Genomic DNA, 21,204 nt, shown 5'->3' with positions numbered 1-21,204 from the left:
CTGACTTTCTATCCATGCCTCATCTCCAATGAATGCTTTCATTCTCTGCATGATCATATATCCACACATGTAATTTGTGAGAGTGTTCATTAGCAATAGATAAACATATTAATTCTTTTTCCCTTCTTGCCTCTCTGTTTTCTAGAATGTTCATAAAAAATTTTAAAAAAGTTTCACCCATATTTTGTGGTTTCTAAGATTCAGAAATTTTCTTGACTTCTTAGCGGACTTATGATATTAGTATCTCAGCTTGAAAATAGCTAGGTATGGGGAAAGGTTTAAAATAAAAATGTTACTCCTCATTTTTTATTTTGTTCAATGGTCAGCCAGTGATGGTTTTGATAAGCAGAAAGAGAATCAAATAAAAAAAATACTTCAAATTTGCAGTACAATGTAAAATAATGTTATTATGGGTTTGCTTGATTCGCTGTCTAAAAATCAATTATAATCAAAGGATTCACTTAAATATTTTTAGAGGCTGGTGAACCAATTAAGCAGCATAGTGTAGCAGAGGGATTATAGTGTGGTGGTTAAGGAAATGGACATAGTCAATAGGAAGTAGTGAGTCAAACAAAATTGCATTCTCCTGGAGTTAGATGCCCCTTTGGCTGGTCTGTTAGCACTCTAAAGCAGGGTCATAAAAACACTGTCATCTCTCTGCATTGTCTCCAGGTTCAGAGTAATCTTCCTTAGTAAGAATGAACTATGAGAGTATAACTGGAATTGTTTTTCCACAACTCCATAAAACCATCTGTTAGAAACTTTTGGACCACTCTTGCTAAAGGCTTAGTGAAGAATCGCCTCTCTCTTTAGCAAAGGGTAAAAGTCCATATTGATTGAATGGGAGCATAGAATTTATGCACCACTGTTCATATTTGCAGATGTTCACTTGTTATTTGAAATTCCGAAGGTATTTTACACTGATGCTGATATGCATGTGCTTTTTTAAAAAGCCGCTGAATTATGAAGAAAACCACCAAGTGACCCTGGAAATTGGAGTAAGCAATGAAGCTCCATTTACTCGAGATTTTGCACTCAGAACAACCATGAACAGAGCCTTGGTCACAGTTCACGTGAGGGATCAGGATGAAGGACCCGAATGTAGCCCTGCAGCCCAGTATGTACGGATTCAAGAACACTCAGCAGTGGGGTCAAAGGTCAATGGTTATAAGGCATATGACCCTGAAACTAGAAGTGCCAGCGGCATAAGGTAGGAAGAAGTCTGTAACCACATACTAATAATGTATTTGTAATAATTGAGACAGTAATTTATTTTAATATGTTTTATATTGCTGAAGACTTTTTATTTTACATTAATAGGTACAAAAAATTGCATGATCCTAAAGGATGGATCACCATTGATGAGATTTCAGGGTCAATCACAACTTCCAAAATCCTGGACCGGGAGGCCATGACTCCCAGAAATGACTTATATAATATAACAGTCCTGGCAATAGACCAAGGTAAAAAAAAAAGTTAATTTTATTTAATATGGTATCTTAGGAGGAATTGGACAATAAGCTGCAATTATTATTGTGCAGAATTGTTGTGATAGGTATTTTTGAATTGTCAGAAATTACTTTGAAGACGGTTCCTATTTCCCTTAATCATTTAACGAGGTGAACCTTCATAGCAACAAGAAGCCATTTATTTATCTTTATATCCCCAGCATGGTGGGACCTCACATGCTTATAGATCTCTTTGTTGGAGGGCAAAGAGGAAACTTAAGTCTTGGATCGGATGAGACGATCTCACCAGAATCTTCTAAATCTTTTCATGCCATTTTAAATCGAATCTTTGAGTAACTTAGCTGATTATTAGGTGACCCTTTGCTTGAATTCTGTTGCTTAAAACAACTCAGAGTTTCTTAACCCTGGCTTCATATTACAATAACTTGGGGCACTTAAAAAATCATTTTGTAGGGGCACCTGGGTGCCTCAGTCAGTTAAGTATCCCACGTCGGCTCAGGTCATGATCTCACCGTGAGTTCAAGCCCTGCATGGGGCTCTGTGCTGACAGCTCAGAGCCTGAAACCTGCTTCAGATTCTGTGTCTCCCACTCTCTCTGTCCCTCCCATGCTCATGTTCTGTCTCTCTCTCAAAAATAAATAAACATTTAAAAAATTAAAAAAATCATTTTGTAGCATTGACTTAGATGAAATGAATCAGAATATTTGGGGAACCCAAGCATCATATATTTTCAAAATCTTGCTAAGTGGATTAAATGTGTACCAAGATTAGAATAACTTTTTGTAGCCTTTCTAGTGCTCATTAACATCTGTACCAGAGGGTGCCCCTGCGAATACAGAGTTCACACATTGATTTTTCTTGTTTGGTAGTGATCCTGGCAAAAAGTTTATTGGCAGTTGTAACTGATATTATCAATGGCAGTACTCGTTTTAGATGATCTACAGGTTTAATTTATCCTTCTACATTCTTATTTACCATTTTTTCTAATATCAGCTTATTTGAGGAAACATATATCATATATAGAAGGTAATTTATTTTATTAAGAAAATGTTAACGCATAAAACTACACTAAATCTTTTACCTTTCTTCCTAGATGGTAGATCATGTACTGGAACACTTGCAGTTAACATTGAAGATATGAATGATAACCCACCAGAAATACTTCAAAGTTATGTAACAATTTGCAAACCAAAGATGAGGTATACTGACATTTCGGCTGTCGATCCCGATGAACCTATCCATGGCCCTCCATTTTATTTCAGCTTGGCAGACACTTCTCCAGAAATGAACAGAATGTGGACCCTCACCAAAGTTAATGGTATTTAATAAACAGTAACGATTTATATGCTCTAAAATAACTGAGGGTGAATTTGCTTGTTTGCTAAAATATTCTTATTAACATATTTTAGAAGCCTAATTCGACCATTTACAAATATTATGATGGGATCTTTATATTGTATATAAAATGAAAGAAATTATCATTTTTTATGAAGGCAAAATTTACATTTACAACAAAGACAAAAAAGCTTTGCTGAAAATATTGGGCAACTTATCATTAAGACGAATTGTTTCCGGTGTGGTTTTAAAGTGGCTCCAGGGAGGTGAAGAGAGAACAGAGATGGGGCGTTTAAATTTTAGTGTAAGCAAACTCTGGAAATGAGACTGTGGGTATAGGAGGCAAGCACTCTATGGTGTTCTGGAAAGATGTTGGATGGGAGCTGTCAGGACAGCATCCTGTGATAGTGATTTCTGGGGGAGTGTAGTTCTATATTTCAGCCACCATTCACTGCTGTTTTCTTACTATACATTCTCTTCCATACAATTGAATTTTTGTGTGTGCTATCCTTTCTTCCTAGAATACTACCCTTCCCATTTCATAGCTTGGTATTAATTCATGAGGTTCTTACGGAGCCCCTACCATCTACTATGCACCGTTCTGACCCTGGTGATACACGTAGAGATTAACAAGACAGACATGATGGCAATTCAGATGCTCACATCTACGAAGTCTTTCTTGAAGTAGAAGGAGTAGCACCATGACCTTTTGTACCTTTATTATACCTCCTTTTGTGTTGTGTTATCACCTGTTTACCTTTCTTTTCCAATACATGAGTTTCTCAGGATAATTGTGATTCATTTGTGTTTCGCCAGCACCTAGCCCAGTGGTTAGTAGATACTAACTGCTTAATAAGTGATTGTTTAATAAATAATTGGTTAATAAATATGCATAAAGAAGAAAAATGCTAAGGGGATAAATAAACCAGTGTTAGAGTTTAGGTTTTAGCAGGAATGCCCAGAGAGTTGGGGTGGGGGGGAGTGGCGATGGAATCTGGTGATGAAGCACCTTATGTAGTAAGCTGAGGAAACTGACTTTTGTACAGTCAGTGACAGCAGGAATGCACTGGGAGTGTGCCAGTAAGGAATGCTGTGCCCAGATTTGTCTTAACAAGGTGACATTGGTGACAGGACAGTTTGAAGAGGACAGAGTTGAGTGACAAGGACAGCAGAGGTGACTATGGTACAGCTTGTGGTCTTGAGGGAGGAGAGGAATTTGGAGGATTTTACCTTAGCCACAATAGGAGATGGGAAGGTTCCATCTAAACCTTAGCAGTAATTCACTCTCCTCTGGGGAGCTCTACATTTGAGATGCAGGCAGAAATCTTTGAAGTTCTTAACAGCTGCAACAGTGCGTTTAAGAAAGGCTTAGACATTACAGATGACTTCCAGGATGTGCATGGTGCTACTTCTTCATTTCACTTAACTGCAAAACTCAGAAGGTTGTGATTGGCATTGAAAATGCATGGAGCTTTTGATCAGTTGATAATAAAGTCATTACAGTAGGTATCAAGACTATTGGGGAAATATCATAGTTGATAAGAACATATTGTTATGATACAGATAAATCTGTTTTTATGTAAGCCTTATACCCAGCCTGGGTGGCATTAACTAGCTTTGTGGTATTGAGATTACTTCTAGAGGGAAGGCATAATAACAAAGCGTCTATTGTACTTTGAAAAGTTACCTTGCACATAAAGATAATGGACAGATACCAGAAAATAAATGGATAAGAGAATGTTGACTTCGGACATGCTTTGTGTGTAACAATTGTTAATTCTTTATAAGTACCATAAACTGGTACTATAGAAAAATGGTTGAAGTGTGTGTCAAGAGCCAATTAGCATCATTGGTTTGTAAATAAGGATATAGATAAGTAATATTAAATACTGCAGACATGCTACTGGGTCACTCCAATGCCAAGTTATTTCTCTAAGCCTGTCTTCTAGAAAGTTACGATGGGCAACACATACATGGTAATATTAGTGCTGATAAAGGTAGCACTAAGAACAGAATAGAAGATAGAATAATAGAAGGTAGTTGTCTATTTTTATTCCTTTTCATGTGGCAGGTGGTTCCTTGAGAATAGCATGTTTAGAAACAAGTGTGATGAAACAAATGCTAGAAGTAAATGTCCATTAAAAATATAATTCTTTCATTTTCTTTCAGATACAGCTGCCCGTCTTTCATATCAGAAAAATGCTGAATTTCAGGAATACAGTGTTCCTATTACTGTAAAAGATAGAGAAGGTCAATCTGCAACAAAAACCGTGAGAGTTAATCTGTGTGATTGTACTCATCCAAGTCAATGTCTGCTGACCCGAAGGAGCGCAGGAGTAATACTCGGAAAATGGGCGATCCTGGCCATACTGCTGGGCATAGCATTACTATTTTGTAAGTCCTTTTGCCTACTTAAAGTTAAAATATATCACAAAAAGGGGCCCTGGGTGGCTTAGTCGGTTGAGCGTCTGATTTCGGCTCCGGTCATGGTCTTGCAGTCCCTGAGTTCTAGCCCTACATCAAGCTCTGTGCTGACAGCGCAGAGCCTGGAGCCTGCTTCCGATTCTGTGTTTCCCTCACTCTCTGCCCCTCCCCCGCTGGTGCTCTGTCTCTCTGTTTCAAAAATAAACATTAAAAAAGAAACTAAAAAAAATCTCTATCTCTATCTATCTATCTATCTATCTATCTATCTATCTATCTATCTCACAAATGTCTGAGTGCAGGAAAAGGTCTTTAAAAAGTAATCCTGTCCAACTGTCCAGCCGGGGTGAGTCCTCATTACAAATTGCTTTCGTGTTATTATCAGATTTCTGATGGAATATTTTCGGGAAGAAGGAGCAAGATCCTTTTTGTGCTACAAAATTTCATATTTGGACAGGGCTGCTTAAAGTTCCTTAGATTTTTTCCAAATCTGGCAACGTATAGTTTCCATTTCTTGGTCCTAGTACTACCCCTTTTAGGGCAAAATCAACACTCTAAGACTACTGCCGTATGAAAGTCCACTATAAGCCACTGTGATCTCTTGTCATCATTCAGCCACGGACTTAGGGCACTTACTCGGATCACAGCAATACCTCTTCTTCGGTGTATCTTGCCAGTTTTGGATTTTTTTTAACCTCTTGCTTGTCAGTTGTGTCATTCCCAATGGTACCATATTTTATCCTCTTTTTTTTTTTTATTTCCATCCACTCTTCCAGCCTAGATTAGCTGTTGTTCCTTTGTTCTGTGATAGGACTAGTGGTTAAGAGCAAGACCCAGGCACCAAACCATTGAGTTCGTAACCCAGCTCTATCATTTGCAAGCCATGAGACCGGAGGCGAGTTACTTAACTGTGCTTCAGTTTCCTCATCTGTGAAAGGGGGTATTTGTAGCCTCCTTTATGGGGCAGCACTGAGCATTAATTGGGTAACTCATGTGAAAAGCTTCCAACAGTACAATGCTCATTATTTTTCAACAACTCAACAAAATAAATATACATTGAGCACCTACTATAGTCCAGAAATTGTCCAGCTGCTTGGGAGTCATCAGTGAACAAAACAGACAAAACCAAATGCAAACAGTGTGCCTTGTGACAGTAAACTAATAAATAAGTGAAATGCTGTGGAGGAAAAAATAGAGCAAAATAATTAGGAGCTGTAGTGCTGTGGAGTGTGTGTGTGTGTGTGTGTGTGTGTGTGTGTGTGTGGTGTTGGGGGAGGATTAGGGCTAGTGACTCCGGTTTTCAGTGGATGGTTTGGCAGGCCTGACAAGGTTATCTTCAATGATTTTTGTGAAAGGTCAAAGAATCAGCTAAGTACAGTACTTGGGGGAAAGAGTTTTTCAGTCAGAGGTCAGCACAAAGGCCCTGAGGTGAGAGGGTGGCTGGAGAAGTCAAGGCATGACAGGGACACTGGTGTGGCTGGAGTGGAGTGGATCAAGAGAGTGGGGTAGGACACGGAACCAGAAAGTTTAACAAGTGACCACATAGAACAGGCAGAGATTGGTAGCCTTTTTCTGTAAAGGGCTGGATAGTATATATTTTACATTTTGCAGGCCATGGGGTTTCACGTATAACCAGGGAAATCTACCCTGCTAGTAGGAAAGCAGCCATAGGAAATATTTAAGTGATGGGCATGCTTGCGTTCCAAAAGAACTTTATTAATGGATGCTAAACTTTGACTTTCATATAACTTTCACATGTAATGAACTACTATTCTTTTGATTTTAAAAAAACATTTAAAAATGTAAAAACCATAGTTCATGGGCCATTCAAAAACATGTGGTCATCCAAAAAATTCACGGGAAGGGGTTTGGGGCTGCAGTTTGGCCATCCTTGGTGGAGGCGCCTGTGGAACATTGTAAGGAACTGTGATTATTAACCGTTATTATTATTACTGCTAATCTTATTGACACATATTTCAACCTTCCACAGGTATGACATAGAATGAAAATTTGGAATAGACAAAATACGGAGTAGTTTTAATTAAGATACTTGGAGATAAGATATTCTAGAAAAAAAGTATGTTTGTCACACTTTTCATACAGGCAAACCGTTTTTTTGGGAATGAGTAAATCTCTTAAAGTCACTGTCTTAATGTCATTGAATTTTTTGAAAATTTACTATTTAATCCACGATTGTGAATACTTTAACATGCATGATAGATAGAATTTGAACCCTTAAAAGAACTATTATCAAAATATACATATAATTAATGGGGCTGCTGGATGGCCCAGTCGGTTATGTGCCTGACTCTGAGTTTAGGCTCAGGTCACAATATCACGGTTTCATGAGTTTGAGCCCTGCAATGGGGCCTGCTTGGGATTCTCTCTCTCTTCTCTGTCTCTCCCCCTCTCTCTACCCCTTCCCCACTTGTGCTGTCTCTGTGTCTCTCAAAAGAAATAAACTTAAATATATATATATATATATATATATATATATCCACACATATAATTAATTCACATTTTTAAAATCCAAGCTAAATCATGGCCTATTAATTTAGAAAGGCCAAGGTAATTCATGGGACCGTGGTTAGTGGTTTTCCTCCTGTGCACTTGAGGTAATAAAAAATAAAAGATGAGTATTTTATTCTATGTATGTTAAACTTTTTTTTTTTTTTTTTTAAATGCAGCTGTATTGCTAACTTTGGTATGTGGAGTTTTTGGTGCCAAAAAAAGAAAAGGTTTTCCTGAAGATTTAGCACAGCAAAACTTAATCATATCAAACACAGAAGCACCTGGAGATGATAAGGTGGTAAGTGTTTTAAATGAGTATCTCTGAATATCTCCCATAATTTCTTTTACTGATTCTCCTGAAGTTATTTTGAAATTTAGGGGTTAACTTATATTTTTAATTTGGTCAGATTTTGTAGGCATAAGTATTTTATCTGCTGATATTCAGATATTTATGTAGTGGCATTTATTAGAATTCTTAAAACATGTGTTGTTTTGGGGCGCCTGGGTGGCTCAGTCAGTTGTGTCTGACTTCGGTTCAGGTCATGATCCCATGGCTTGTGAGTTCAAGCCCCGCATCGGGCTCTGTGCTGACAGCTCGGAGCCTGGAGCCTGCTTTGGATTCTGTGTTTCTCTCTCATTCTGCCCCTCATTCATTCATGCTCTGTTTCTGTCTCTCTTAAGAATAAATAAAACATTGAAAAAAAATTACAAAAAGATGTGTTGTTTTAATTATCATTTTTCCATCCTCTAGTGCTATGATTTAAAACTTTTTGATGTGGATTTATTATAATAACAGTGTTTCAGCTGCTCTGTACCATGTACATTTCCAGATATCATTTGTTTCTCTCTTTGATCATATATAATGGGGGAAAAACCTACTAAAAGTTCTGATGATAAATTAAGAAAATACCAAAGAGATATATATTTTTATATGGCGGAGGGTAGATTACTTGGAAGATTATTGCCACTTTCTTTCCTTATGTATTTCTTGGGACTGCTGAGGTGCTTAGTACTAGGCTTCTTCTTTGGGGGGGGGGTGCATATATTTCAAGAGTTCTTACAAGGCATATTTTTCCCTCAAAAAGATTTCAATGTACTTGTGAGCAGTTGAATCTACTTCTATGGGAAAAATAAGTAGGAACATTTCAGTAAACATTAGCACCATGACAGAGCACTGTTAGTTCAAAGACACTTGTGATACATAAGTGCATTCGTGTTGTCTGGATCAACCTGAAGGGCCTGGTGAAAGACGTACAGATCACTCTGTAGCTGAAAGAGTAAGAAGGGGTTGAAAGTGGAGAGATTGTGGGAATAGTTAAAGAGGAGGAAAACAGCCTTAAGAATAAAACAGGAGGGGCGCCCGGGTGCCTCAGTTGGTTGAGTCTTGATTTCAGCTCAGGTCATGATCTTGCAGTTAATGAGTTTGAGCCCCGCCTTGGGCTCTGTGCAGCGCAAAGCCTGCTTGGGATTCTCTGTCTCCCCCACTTTCTACCCCTTCCCCCTCACTCTCTCTCTCTCTCAAAAGAAATAAATAAACATGAAATTAAAAAATAAAGAATGAAAAGGGGGATGACAAAGTTTAGGGATTATTCAACAAATAGTAAAGAAGTTGTTTTGAGATGGAAGAAATGGTGTTTTAAGAATAGAAGCTTGAAACTTAGGGTTTTGGGGGAGAGGATGTAAGAGATGGGGCTGTCATATGCCACACTAAGGATTTGGGGTTTATCTTCTTGGAAAGGAAGGGCCAGTGAACGTTTTCCTGCATAGATTGGCATAATGGGAACAGCATGATGCTGAGTCAGTAGGGTGATCAGTGGGAACAGGAAGACACTAAGGATGGGGAAGTTCAAGGATTAGAATCTTGCTATAGTTTAAGCAGGAGATAACTCTAGTAGTCTAATGATAACTGGAAAATTAAAATAAGGATAATCAGTATTTCAAATATGTAAATGATAGCTTATTAACTTTAGAGTAACACAATAAAAAGTGAAGCCAAAGTGACAGAGGCCATAGCCAGGGACAGTGACTTCATATCAAGCCTTTGATATGTCAAAGATACCTTTCTTACTGACTTTCTCTCTTTAACCTCCTCCTACCATCATGCAAAGTCATAGCCCTCCTGTGCTTGACATGCCTCCATGTGGAGCCCTGTAATTATTTTTCCATTCAGAAAACCCATTTAGTCCCTGATAGTCCTTGGCTCAAAGTAAGATCTTATTTTATATCTGAGAATGGAATGATTGAGATGTTCTTCATATTTGTTCTTTACCATTTGATGCTGGAGCTGATGGTATTAATTGGCCATTTCACCATAACATACTCACACCTATTTACCTGTTCTCTGTTAGGAGCACTTCTCAGAAGGACTTGGGATTATTAATTTATACCAGAACATAATTTTAGGCATATTTTTGCAAAATGTAACAGGGGCGCCTGGGTGGCTCAGTCGGTTAAGCATCTGACTTCAGCTCAGGTCAGGATCTCGCAGTTTGTGAGTTCGAGCCCCGTGTCGGACTCTGTGCTGACCGCTTAGAGCCCAGAGCCTGCTTCAGATTCTGTGTCTCCCCCTCTCTCTCTCTGCCCCTCCCCACTCACGCTCTGTCTCTTTCAAAAATAAATAAAACATTAAAAAAAATTTTTTTTTAAAAATGTAACAAAACTTTGTAGTGAATGGGTAAGCTCATTTTAGTACAATGAGCAAAGATGATGACGTTACTTTTAGAGCTAAGTTTAAGTCAGAGGCAGTTCAGATGGGGTTAGGAGCTGGTTGAAAAGTCAGGACTGGAGAAGTTAAATCTGGAAATCATTGACGTGGAAAAGGAGCTGTTGATACCATGTGAGAATAAACTTTGGGCAGAGCACCTGGAGATGGTCAGGAAGGAACAGAGAATAGAATGTGAAACAAGAACTGTGGACTCAGCTTTGGTTTTAGTTTATCTTCAAGTCTCCCGGTATTAGCTTGCGTGATCTCTGAACATGTATTTATAATGACAAAAACTATACCATCAAGGAGATTTGATAATCAGGTTTGTTTGTTTTTTTTTAATAGAATTTCAAGGTAGCAGCAACCTAAGCAAAAAATATAGGGCAGCAGCGCCACCAAATGGCTACTTTTTAGTTCTCCTTTCTGGTATAATTTTCTAAGGCAATGAGATACTATGTATGACATTTATAGATACATTTCAGACTCTGAAATATCTGAAACTCCAAATCATCTGAACTTGAAAATCTTCCAGTTTAGTTAGAGACTCTGCATATTCAATAGAAGAAAAACAAATTGGCAAGAAGATGGCACAACGGAGCCTGATTTTAATGGAGGTCTTGTCTGAAAGTAACGGTTTATAATTAGAACTGACACCCTGAGGTTGCCACAGTAACTCGACTTCTCACCCATGGCCCAGACTTCCAACTGAGGTTCCAGCATTAAGTTACTGTTGAATCAAGTCTTTTTCATCTTCAAACATTCCCTCAACTCTGTCTGCTCTAGTTCCCTCCATGTCTCTTTTTCTTTGAAACTGAACTCTTTGAGAGATTTAATACTCGATTTCTCCATGACATTCGTTCCTGTTCATTCAGCACTTCGTGGAAATTCTTTTGACACAGATCACCAGTGGCCACTCTTTTACTTGAATCTGAGAGGTGATTACTTTACTCGGACCAGTTCTTAAACAGCTTTGATGTTTTCTCCTTACCATAATCCTCTCTGCATGGCTTCAGAGTTTGTCTTTTGGATTCCTTCATTCTCTCAGTTGCTATTTCAGATCAGTTCTGTCTTCTAATTCCTTTACCAACCCCTTAAAACATTTGTTCTTGTGTTCTGTTATTAGCCTTCTTTTTGTTTAGTCTGCCATTTTCCCTGGGTGTTATAATTTATCCCTGTGACTTCAACTACCACCTATATGGTGGTGACTTCTGGAATTATAGCGTCAGCTCAGCTCCCCTACCTGAGCTCCAGACCCCATATTCATATATGCATTGTGACATCCACAGGTTTCTTAAACTTGCCATGCCCCAAATTGAATTGTTCCCCCTCCTCTCACCCACAAGCACATCCTTAATCCCAACTTCAGGGAATTATGCCATCTGGAGTTGCACAAGCAGAGCACATAGGAATAATTCCTTCCATTTGCTGCTTCATCCATCTAACTGCCAGTAAACTTTGTATGGGGTCCAGCCACTGTGAGTCATCTTTGCTTCTACTTTGGCTTAGATCCTTATCATGGTTCACCTAGAATGGTTCAGATGATATCTGTGATATCTCTCTGATATCTGTGACACTCAACTTATTGTCTCCTTATTTGTCTTTTACATTATTTGCCTAGAATGACTTTTTAAAAATATGTGCCTTGCCTGTCTATTAAAACCCTTCTTTGAGTCTCCGTAATCTTCATGATAGTCTATATTTTTTAGCATGGCATATGGATCTTTATATTCTCTGGCCTTTTATAACCTCTCCACTTCCTCTCTTACCCTGAACCTTATGTGGCCGCCACTCTCAACAGGCTGAAGCTGAAGACCCCCAAAGCACCCCGTTGCCTTTCCCTGTAGACCTTCCTGCAGGTGGTGGTTTTTTCCTCCCATTTCTCAGTCGGAGCCCCTACTCTCAGACTTCTCCACTTACTCTCTCTGGATGTGGATTTTAATGTGTTCCTCAGTGTTTCTATAGCATTCTGCATTCACCTGCGTATACATTCTTAAAGTAATCATCTGATTTTTCTGCCTCAACTGGAATAAGAGCTTCTTAGAGCTGGTGAGGGATCATGCCCATCTTTGTATCCCTAGACCGGGCACACAATTAGAAAATACAAATGTCTGTTAATGAACGATGAATCAATAAAACGTTGAATAAACATTCTCTCTCCCTTGCCTTCTTATCACTTGGGATCCATTTCCTCCTGATACAAATGGTCTTATTTTATTTTATTTTATTTTATTTCAGTGTTCTGCCAATGGGTTTATGACCCAGACAGTCAATAACTCTGGCCAAGGCTTTTGCGGTACCATGGGATCAGGAATGAAGAATGGAGGGCAGGAGACCATTGAAATGGTGAAAGGCGGACACCAGACCCTGGAATCGTGCCGGGGGACGGGGCATCATCACACCCTGGATTCCTGCAGGGGAGGACACGTGGAGACGGACAACTGCAGACACACCTACTCCGAGTGGCATAATTTCACCCAGCCCCGCCTTGGTGAGGTGAGTTTCCCTCAGCGTTTCCATTCTAGGGTTTAAATATCCAAGTGTAGAACAAGAGGAAATTGAAATTAGCACACAGTTGCAGAAGTTGCTTTTCCCTATGTATCTTTTCAATGTATCTTTTCTCTTTCATTCTCTGGTCCTTCCCAGCACTGCCCTCCTCCACGCCTCCCCACCCCCATGCCCTTTGATTTTGTTACATTATTTAACATAAAAGAGATTTTATTCCATCTGTCATATTTCTTTTAATTTCTAAAATCTCATGAGATCTGGAAGTTTCTAATATCCAACCTAAAGCCACATGCCACTTCTAGATGTAGTTTACCTCACGAATTATTTTCATATAGAAGAATGTGAAAAAAAAAATCTTACTCCCTACAATCACAAAACTCCCCCAATCAAATCTACATCTCTCTCTGAAAACAAAACATCTGCACACAATTCTAGGATGAACATTAAATAAGATGAGCTGTATAAACTATATTTAATGTAAAAAGCACCATTCATATATAAAACATTTTTTAAAAAATTTTTTTTTTCAACGTTTATTTATTTTTGGGACAGAGAGAGACAGAGCATGAACGGGGGAGGGGCAGAGAGAGAGGGAGACACAGAATCGGAAACAGGCTCCAGGCTCTGAGCCATCAGCCCAGAGCCTGACTCGGGGCTCGAACTCCCGGGCCGCGAGATCGTGACCTGGCTGAAGTCGGACGCTTAACCGACTGCGCCACCCAGGCGCCCCTATAAAACATTTTTATTCAGGGGACAGCAAGGATGTAAAACAAAGGAGGGATTAAATCATGATTTTTGAGTCCGGGACCACATCAAAATCCCCCTGGAGCCTTTACAAGATATTAATGCCTGTGCTCTACCTTGAAGGATTTGGATTTAATTGGTTTGGCTTATTATTATTATTATTATTTTAAATTTGTATTTATTTTTGAGGGTGGGGGAGGGGCAGAGAGAGAGGGAGACACAGAATCTGAAGCAGGCTCCAGGCTCTGAGCTGTCAGCACAGAGTCCAATGTGGGACTGGAACCCATGAGATGGGAGATCATGACCTGAGCCCAAGTCACACACTTAACTGACTAAGCCACCCAGGCGGCCCTAGTATTATTATTTTTAAAACTCCTCAGGCAATTCACATGTGCCACCTGGGTAGAGAACCACTGGATTGAATATTCTTCCTGGTACTAAGTTTTCTTTTTATCAGAGTGTGCCAGTACCATTGTAACACCAACAGTGGACCAGAAGCCCTTAATCCTTTAATGGATTGCAACTAGACACCTTTCTGTGACGCGGCTATAGCTTATCGCATGTCCATAGCATATTTTTTCCCGTCAAATTCAAGTGTTAATCTCTTTTCTGTTTCTAGACAGCCAGTATTCATGTAAGATCAGGCAGGGGAAGGAGTAAAGCTTAAGAAGCACTCCTAGGGGTGTTCTTTAATGTGCACATCACATAATGGGATATGAGGCTGAAGCGGTCATGAAGAAAGACACTTGATAACATAAGCCAAGGAAATAAGCTCTGGGTTAGAGAGGCAGGGGGCACACAGGTGAGGAGGAGGAGCCGGGGGGTTAGACAAGCTGGCCAGTAACAGACTGTGAGGGTGGATGTGGCTGAATGCATAGCCTCTCCAGTGCAAAGGGCTGGTCTTTGCAATCCGGGTTATGTTGAGTATTTTTAATTTCACTAAAATGTCTTCCGCATCTCTCTATTTTGTCATGTTTTGGCTATCTCGGAAAACGTCATTCTGAAACCAATGTGATAATTCTTGCCTACTTTAAAACTGCACGTAGTAGTGGTTTTAGTTAATGTTTTTTGAATATTTACTATGTGCTGGGCGAAGGAAGAGTATTTTTCATGCGCTATTATTTTATCATTATCGTGAGATAGTCACTGTGTATATTCCCATATACACATTCCCACTGTGTATATTCCCATTCTCCATTAAAATTTTTTTTTCAACGTTTTTTATTTATTTTTGGGACAGGGAGAGACAGAGCATGAACGGGGGAGGGGCAGAGAGAGAGGGAGACACAGAATCGGAAACAGGCTCCAGGCTCCGAGCCATCAGCCCAGAGCCTGTCGCGGGGCTCGAACTCACAGACCGTGTGATCGTGACCTGGCTGAAGTCGGACGCTTAACCGACTGCGCCACCCAGGCGCCCCATCCCATTCTCCATTTAAAGAGAGTGAGAAGTGAGACTGAGAGATGTTTAGTGACCTGCTTAAAGTCACATACGTAGCTGGTACAGCCAGAGCTGGGACTCAAAACCCGGACTGTTCCGACATCCAACGTCAAATTCTAGGCCACCACGCATAGTGTCACCGTTTTGTGGACTAGCCTGAACTCCAGATAGAAAGTTTAGAGTTAAGCATTTAATGATAATTTAAATATACATAAATATAACATTTGTATATGTATAATTTTTTTTTGTTTGTATGGATTACTAGAAATGTAAGATATACTGACTTTATGGTATGGTTGTGATATCGACCAATCATGTGCATTTTTTGTATGTAGGACTCCATTAGAGGACACACTGGTTAAAAATTAGACATAAAAGGTAAATAAAATAATAAATTTTATGTTCCTATGTTTAAGAATACTTAAAATAATACAACAATACAATCTTTTTTTTTTGTTTGTTTATTTTACAGAAATTGCATCTGTGTAATCAGAATGAAAACCATGTGCCATCTCAAGATTATGTCCTTACGTATAACTATGAAGGAAAGGGATCTCCAGCTGGTTCTGTAGGGTGCTGCAGCGAAAAACAGGAAGAAGATGGCCTCGACTTTTTAAATAATTTGGGAGCCAAATTTACTACATTAGCAGAAACATGCACAAAGAGATAATGTTAATGTGCTACAATGAGATGTGTTTTTGCCAGACATTCTGGAAGTTTCCAAAAGGGATATTTAAAGTTCAATTTCAATTGCTAATATATACATATATGTATATATATACATACATATATGTATATATTTAGCTAAATATATATTAGAATTTCAATTTCTAATATATATAGATATGTTTTTAACATATATATTAGAAAAATAGATATGAAGTTTTCTAAATTTTTAATTGTACTATTTACCAATTTGTAGTTTTATAGCAATTTGTTGCTTATCTTTTCCAAGAAGTTTGAAATGTTAAAACGTATTTTGCCTTCTTTATTGCAAAATAAATAGACAGCTAGCAAAATCAGGCTGTAACATTGGATTTAAGGTCTATAAAGGATCTGCTATTCTTTATAGATAGCTTTCCAACAAATGTGTTTAGTTAATATCAGTCCAATGATAACTATGCTGTACTTGATTGAATATAGAACAGCTACTGGGCTAGAAATTCTGTTCTTATTCCAGATTTAAGTTAATAGGATTATATCAAACATTATGGTAAACTGTACTGCAATTTTTAGCTCTTTAAAAATTTTGTACCACTGAGTTAGTAGCTCCAAAGACCACTAGAATTCCATTTTCCTTCCGGTTGGCAACTAGATCATGAAGGGCAGTTAGTTCTGTCTGCTTGGTTACCCTAATAAGGTCTTAAAAAATACATAGCCACCATGTTAAACTACAACAGGAAATTGTAGACTGAAAAATTGTGTTGTTTTTATGCTTTTGAGTGTGTGCTTTATGGGTTGGAGAAGGATTATTATGAGGAATATATCTAAGTTTCCTTATTCTCAAGAAAGAGAACTATGTTCACTATACAGAGTTATTGTCAGTATTTGAACAAAAAACACCAAAGATCTTCTGTTGAGATTGTAATCCTAAGTATTAACATCTTTTTCCCTGAGATTCAGGACTACTGAAGATATAGAGAGAGTAGAGAGATAGATAGATACATAGATAGATAGGAGAGAGAGAGAGAGAGAGAGAGAGTGATATCCCCCACTTTTCAAAAGTCCATGTTACGCCACTTCACTTGCATGAAAACCTTGCATTACTACCTGTTTTTGCTCACCTAAAGGTACCTGAAGAGGAATTTTGCTTATATGCAAAAAGAGAGGATAGCATTTAGCGTTTACCTTGCAGTGAGCCTTATAGAGGCAGCGTGTACCCAGAGCAGAGAAGGGGGGCCCGCCAAGCTCCTTCCCCCGGGGAACTTCACTCAGCATCTCAGTATCAAGCTGCCTCAGCTTTGAACTGTGTCTGTGAGCATCTCTGCTTTATCTCCATTTATTTTGTACATCACTTAGTAAGATGTGTCCTAAGGTATCAGAGAAGCCTAAGAGAGGTTAAATTTTGGGACTGGGAACGCTAAAAAAATTTTCCATGTGGATGAATGGTAATTGCTTCTTTGCTTTATGCCATTTCGGTTTATGAAAGTTTTCATAGGAATGCTCTACTTTTGGATAAGGATAAACACACACACACACACACACACACACACACACACACACACACACACTAGTTAATGCAACATTTAAAATAAAATGAAAACCAAAAGGGAAGATGATGATATAAAGCTGAATGTATCTGACAATAGGAACCTAAAGTTCTAAAAAGAGAGAGCCTCTTATACTTAGTTCTTATGTGCTGCATTAACTAAGCATATTAGGAAATTGTTCATGTACATTTGGGTAATTTCTTTAAAATTGTATACAGTTAGGGGCGCCTGGGTGGCTCAGTTGGTTAAGCGTCCAACTCTTGATTTCAGCTCGGGTCATGATCTCATGGTTGGTGAGTTTGAGCCCTGCATCGGGCTCTGGGCTGATAGTGTGGAGCCTGCTTCACATTCTCCATCTGCTTCTCTCTCTGTCCCTTTCCCATGCTCACTCGCTCTCTCTCTCAAAAATAAACTTAAGAACAATTTTTTAAATTGTATACAGCTAATTAAACTTCTCTGGTTTCAGTGGGAAGGGAAGAGGGAACTAGGTGGAACAGTAGCCTTGCTTCACAGTTTCTTTCTGCATGCACAAATGTGGAGCCAGCTGGCAAATGGCTGTTCCAGCTCAGGCTCCCTAACTCCCACCAGCAAGGCTCCAGAGATGAAATGCTTTTCTTGGAGCTAATACTGAACGCTTTTAAAAACCTAATTCTGGTAAAAAGATTCCATCACCGTTTCCTTCCCTTTTCTATTAATCAACGTTTGTAAAATTTAGAGCCGATAAACCCTGCTGTGTTGGTCAGATTTTAAAGGATAAAGGGAGCTGGGAGAGGGGCACAAATCTTACTGAAGGGACTGAGTGGAGCATGACCATCCTAAGATTCAAGACCTCAAACCCATCACCATCTGCTGTGTTCTAATTCAAGCCTGGGAATTGTAAAATGCCACTTCCCCACTCACTCCCCTGTTTTTTTGTTTTGTTTTGTTTGTTTTTGTTTAAAAAATTTTTCTTAAATATTTTATTTATTTTTGAGACAGAGACAGAGCATGAGCAAGGGAAGAGCAGAGAGAGAGGGAGACACACAATCTGAAGCAGGCTCCAGGCTGAGCTGTCAGCACAGAGCCTGACACGGGGCTCAAACCCACAAACCGTGAGATCACCACCTGAGCCGAAGTTGGACGCTTAACTGACTGAGCCACCAGGTGCCCCTCACTGCCCTGTTTTAAACTGATGTTGGTGTGACTCAAAAGAAATCCAGCTCTCCCGTCCATCCCCTTTCTTTAATCTCTCTCCCAATGCGATCAATAACACTTAGGTGGTGAATACTCCAGGCTGTCAATCACCCTGTAGTATGAATTAATTTCTGTGAGCTTGCTTTCTTACAAGGATGTTTTAAGTAATAAAAGAAATAGAAATTTTGAATACAGGAAAGAAAAAGACCCAGTGGTCATTTGGGAACACAGGGAACTTAGGGGGAGTGCAAGTCCACGTGGGGTTTTTGGACAGTCAGCAACATGAAAACCCAGGCCTTCGAGGGCAAGGAGAGAGACCAATAAAGAGACACCGAGTGGTAGTAGAGACAAAATTAGTTGCTACTTAAAGTTTTCTAGGCCAGGCTCCCCCTTTGCCTTCTTTTCTCAGGCCAGTGGTGGCTCCCATTTAAGTTTGGTGAAATATCACCAACCCTTTTTCTATGCCTCACCTTATTTGGAGTGTGGAATCAAGGGAAAAGCCGGCTGCATGTCAAGTCTTCAGGCATTTACAGAACGGGCCCAAACTGGCTGCGCAGAACAAACGGGGCATTCATGAGGAATACATTCTTCCTGATGTAGCCCTCTGGGCCCTGAGGTACAATGTCTTCAATTTCAATTAAATGTGTGTCCGATTCTCAATTTTTATTTGTTGCCACTTTTCCCATTTTCTAATTTCCCCCCCAAATCTAGATTTTACAGACCTAGACTTTGAAAAGGGTACTTTTCTTTCTTCCTTATAAGGGTCTTCTTATGTCTAATGTAAACATTTTTAACATGAGGCATTCTTCTTTCCATATATATGTAAGGGGGAAATTATGCTAGTTTAGTGTAAAAATAACTTTCATTTTTTTCCAGTGAATGTTCTTGAATTTTTAATGTCAATGTACAGATTGTTTTTTCATATTTTTATAAGGAAGCAGTTAACTGTCTAAAATGCAGTGAGGTTTGGTTTGTAGCATTTTTAACAGAATTTTGAAGTTTGCTATTAAAAGGAATTGCTTTGCTTTTAAAGGAACATGGCAGGTTAAAATAAGCAAAAATTGAATGTATAAAGTAATAGTTGCAGATATAGAACGTAATGAAACTGTTAACTTGATAATCTTGTCTTTGCCGTATTTAGAGATAAGATGATTCCAAGGTGATCACGTTGTAAAATTGTGCTTAAGACTGGCATGAAAATAGATCCTCAAGACTGTCTTCATTGTGTTCATTGTATTCATTACTGCGATAATGTTTTAGGGAATGGGTCATTATCAAATTGTCCATATATTTACATATTAAGCTATTTGGGGGGAGAGCACTATTTGGGGCATAGCTTTACAGATGATATCTATCTGTATCTCTCTAGCTGATTTTTCTTGGGTAAAGAAGTATTGGAAGGTGGTTGTAATTGTAGGGTGTTCCAGAAATAAGATGCTGATATAGCATTCTTACCTGGAGCTGTGTAGTCAAGGGGAAGCATCATGAGTTCAAAAAAAAAAAAAAAAAAAAAAGCAAGCAATATTCCGATCTTTGTTCTGTCACTTACAGAGTATATGACCTTCAAGCTTTGTTCACAACCAGATTATGGTGCTGTGTACCTCACAGCAAATCTTTTCCCTAGCCGTGTATGTGTCTGCTTTCCCACAAAGGTAAGACTGACCATTTCAAAAATGGTTGTATCAAAAGCTTTAAATTGTAGTGTAAACTCGAGCCATGATTTCAATTTCAGGAACTTTTATTGCGATTATTATTTTTGTGTCTAAGTATTTGTCTTTAAGAATGCTCATTGAATTTTTTGTTTCTTTTCTTTTCTTTTCTTTTCTTTTTTAAGTTTATTTGTTTATCTTGAGAGAGACAGAGACAGAATGAGCGGGGAAGAGGCAGAGAGAGAGGAGACAGAGAATCCCAAGCAGACTCCATGCTGCCAGCACACAGCCCAACATGGCACTTGAACCCACGAAACCATGAGTCAAAACCAAAAGTCAGTTGCTTAATGCACTGAGCCACCCAGGTGCCCTGAATTTTTGTTTCTGATATCCAAACATTTGGTAAATGCCAAGCATCCAGCAGAATTGATATGGTCAGAGTGGTTGAGAATGGATGCCTCTAGAGTCAGACATTTTGCAGTCTCAGTCTTAGTCTGAGTTTTCTCACCTTTTTAAAAAAATTTTTTTATGTTTATATATTTCTGAGACAGAGAGAGACAGAGCATTAGTGGGGGAGGGGCAGAGAGAGAGGGAGATACAGAATCAGAAGGAGGCTCCAGGCCCTGAGCTGTCAGCACAGAGCCCAACAATCCATGAGATCATGACCTGAGCCGAAGTCGGTCGCTCAACCGACTGAGCCACCCAGGCGCCCCGAGTTTTCTCATCTTTAAAAGCAAGATAACAATACCAACCTCAAGGGGTTAATGGGACGATTGAATGAGTTACTATATTCATAGCATGTAGAACTGAGAAGGGAAGTGGGCAAAAGTGAGAAGGAAATCTGGCAAGGGCAGATAAAAAAAGGAGGTCAACCAGATGTCCGAGACCAGATGCTCCCCTTGAATGGTTTTGATTTTGGTAATCTTGCTTACCTCCTGCACTCCTGATTCTACCAACTGCCCGAGTAGCACCACTGATAAGTGCCCCCTCCCCTTTTTCATTTTTTCCCCTTGAGCCCCTACAATCCCAGCCATAAAAAGAGGCT

The 21,204-nt window shown here is 39.1% G+C and overlaps 1 protein-coding gene across 2 annotated transcripts in view; it reads left to right on the top strand.

Annotated features, from left to right (window-relative positions):
• The window catches only part of DSC3 (desmocollin 3), a 55,673-nt gene extending 38,245 nt beyond the window's left edge, over positions 1-17,428 (top strand). The window contains exons 10-17 of one of the 2 annotated variants that reach the window (XM_019815113.3): positions 954-1,210; positions 1,321-1,463; positions 2,563-2,787; positions 4,974-5,198; positions 7,913-8,034; positions 12,676-12,933; positions 15,463-15,505; positions 15,600-15,735. In XM_019815113.3, the coding sequence (XP_019670672.1) occupies positions 954-1,210; positions 1,321-1,463; positions 2,563-2,787; positions 4,974-5,198; positions 7,913-8,034; positions 12,676-12,933; positions 15,463-15,489 (1,257 nt within the window). In that variant the 3' untranslated portion in view covers positions 15,490-15,505; positions 15,600-15,735. Of the gene's footprint in view, positions 1-953; positions 1,211-1,320; positions 1,464-2,562; positions 2,788-4,973; positions 5,199-7,912; positions 8,035-12,675; positions 12,934-15,462; positions 15,506-15,599 lie in introns of both variants that reach the window. The other variant, XM_006938833.4, reaches the window with a different exon arrangement.
• The last annotated feature ends 3,776 nt before the right edge of the window (positions 17,429-21,204 follow it).

The sequence above is a fragment of the Felis catus genome, chromosome D3 (genome assembly GCF_018350175.1).
Source record: "Felis catus isolate Fca126 chromosome D3, F.catus_Fca126_mat1.0, whole genome shotgun sequence".
NCBI lineage: Eukaryota > Metazoa > Chordata > Mammalia > Carnivora > Felidae > Felis > Felis catus.
The sequence above is the reverse complement of the archived record's forward strand: the minus strand, read 5'-3'. Positions and strand labels throughout refer to the sequence as shown.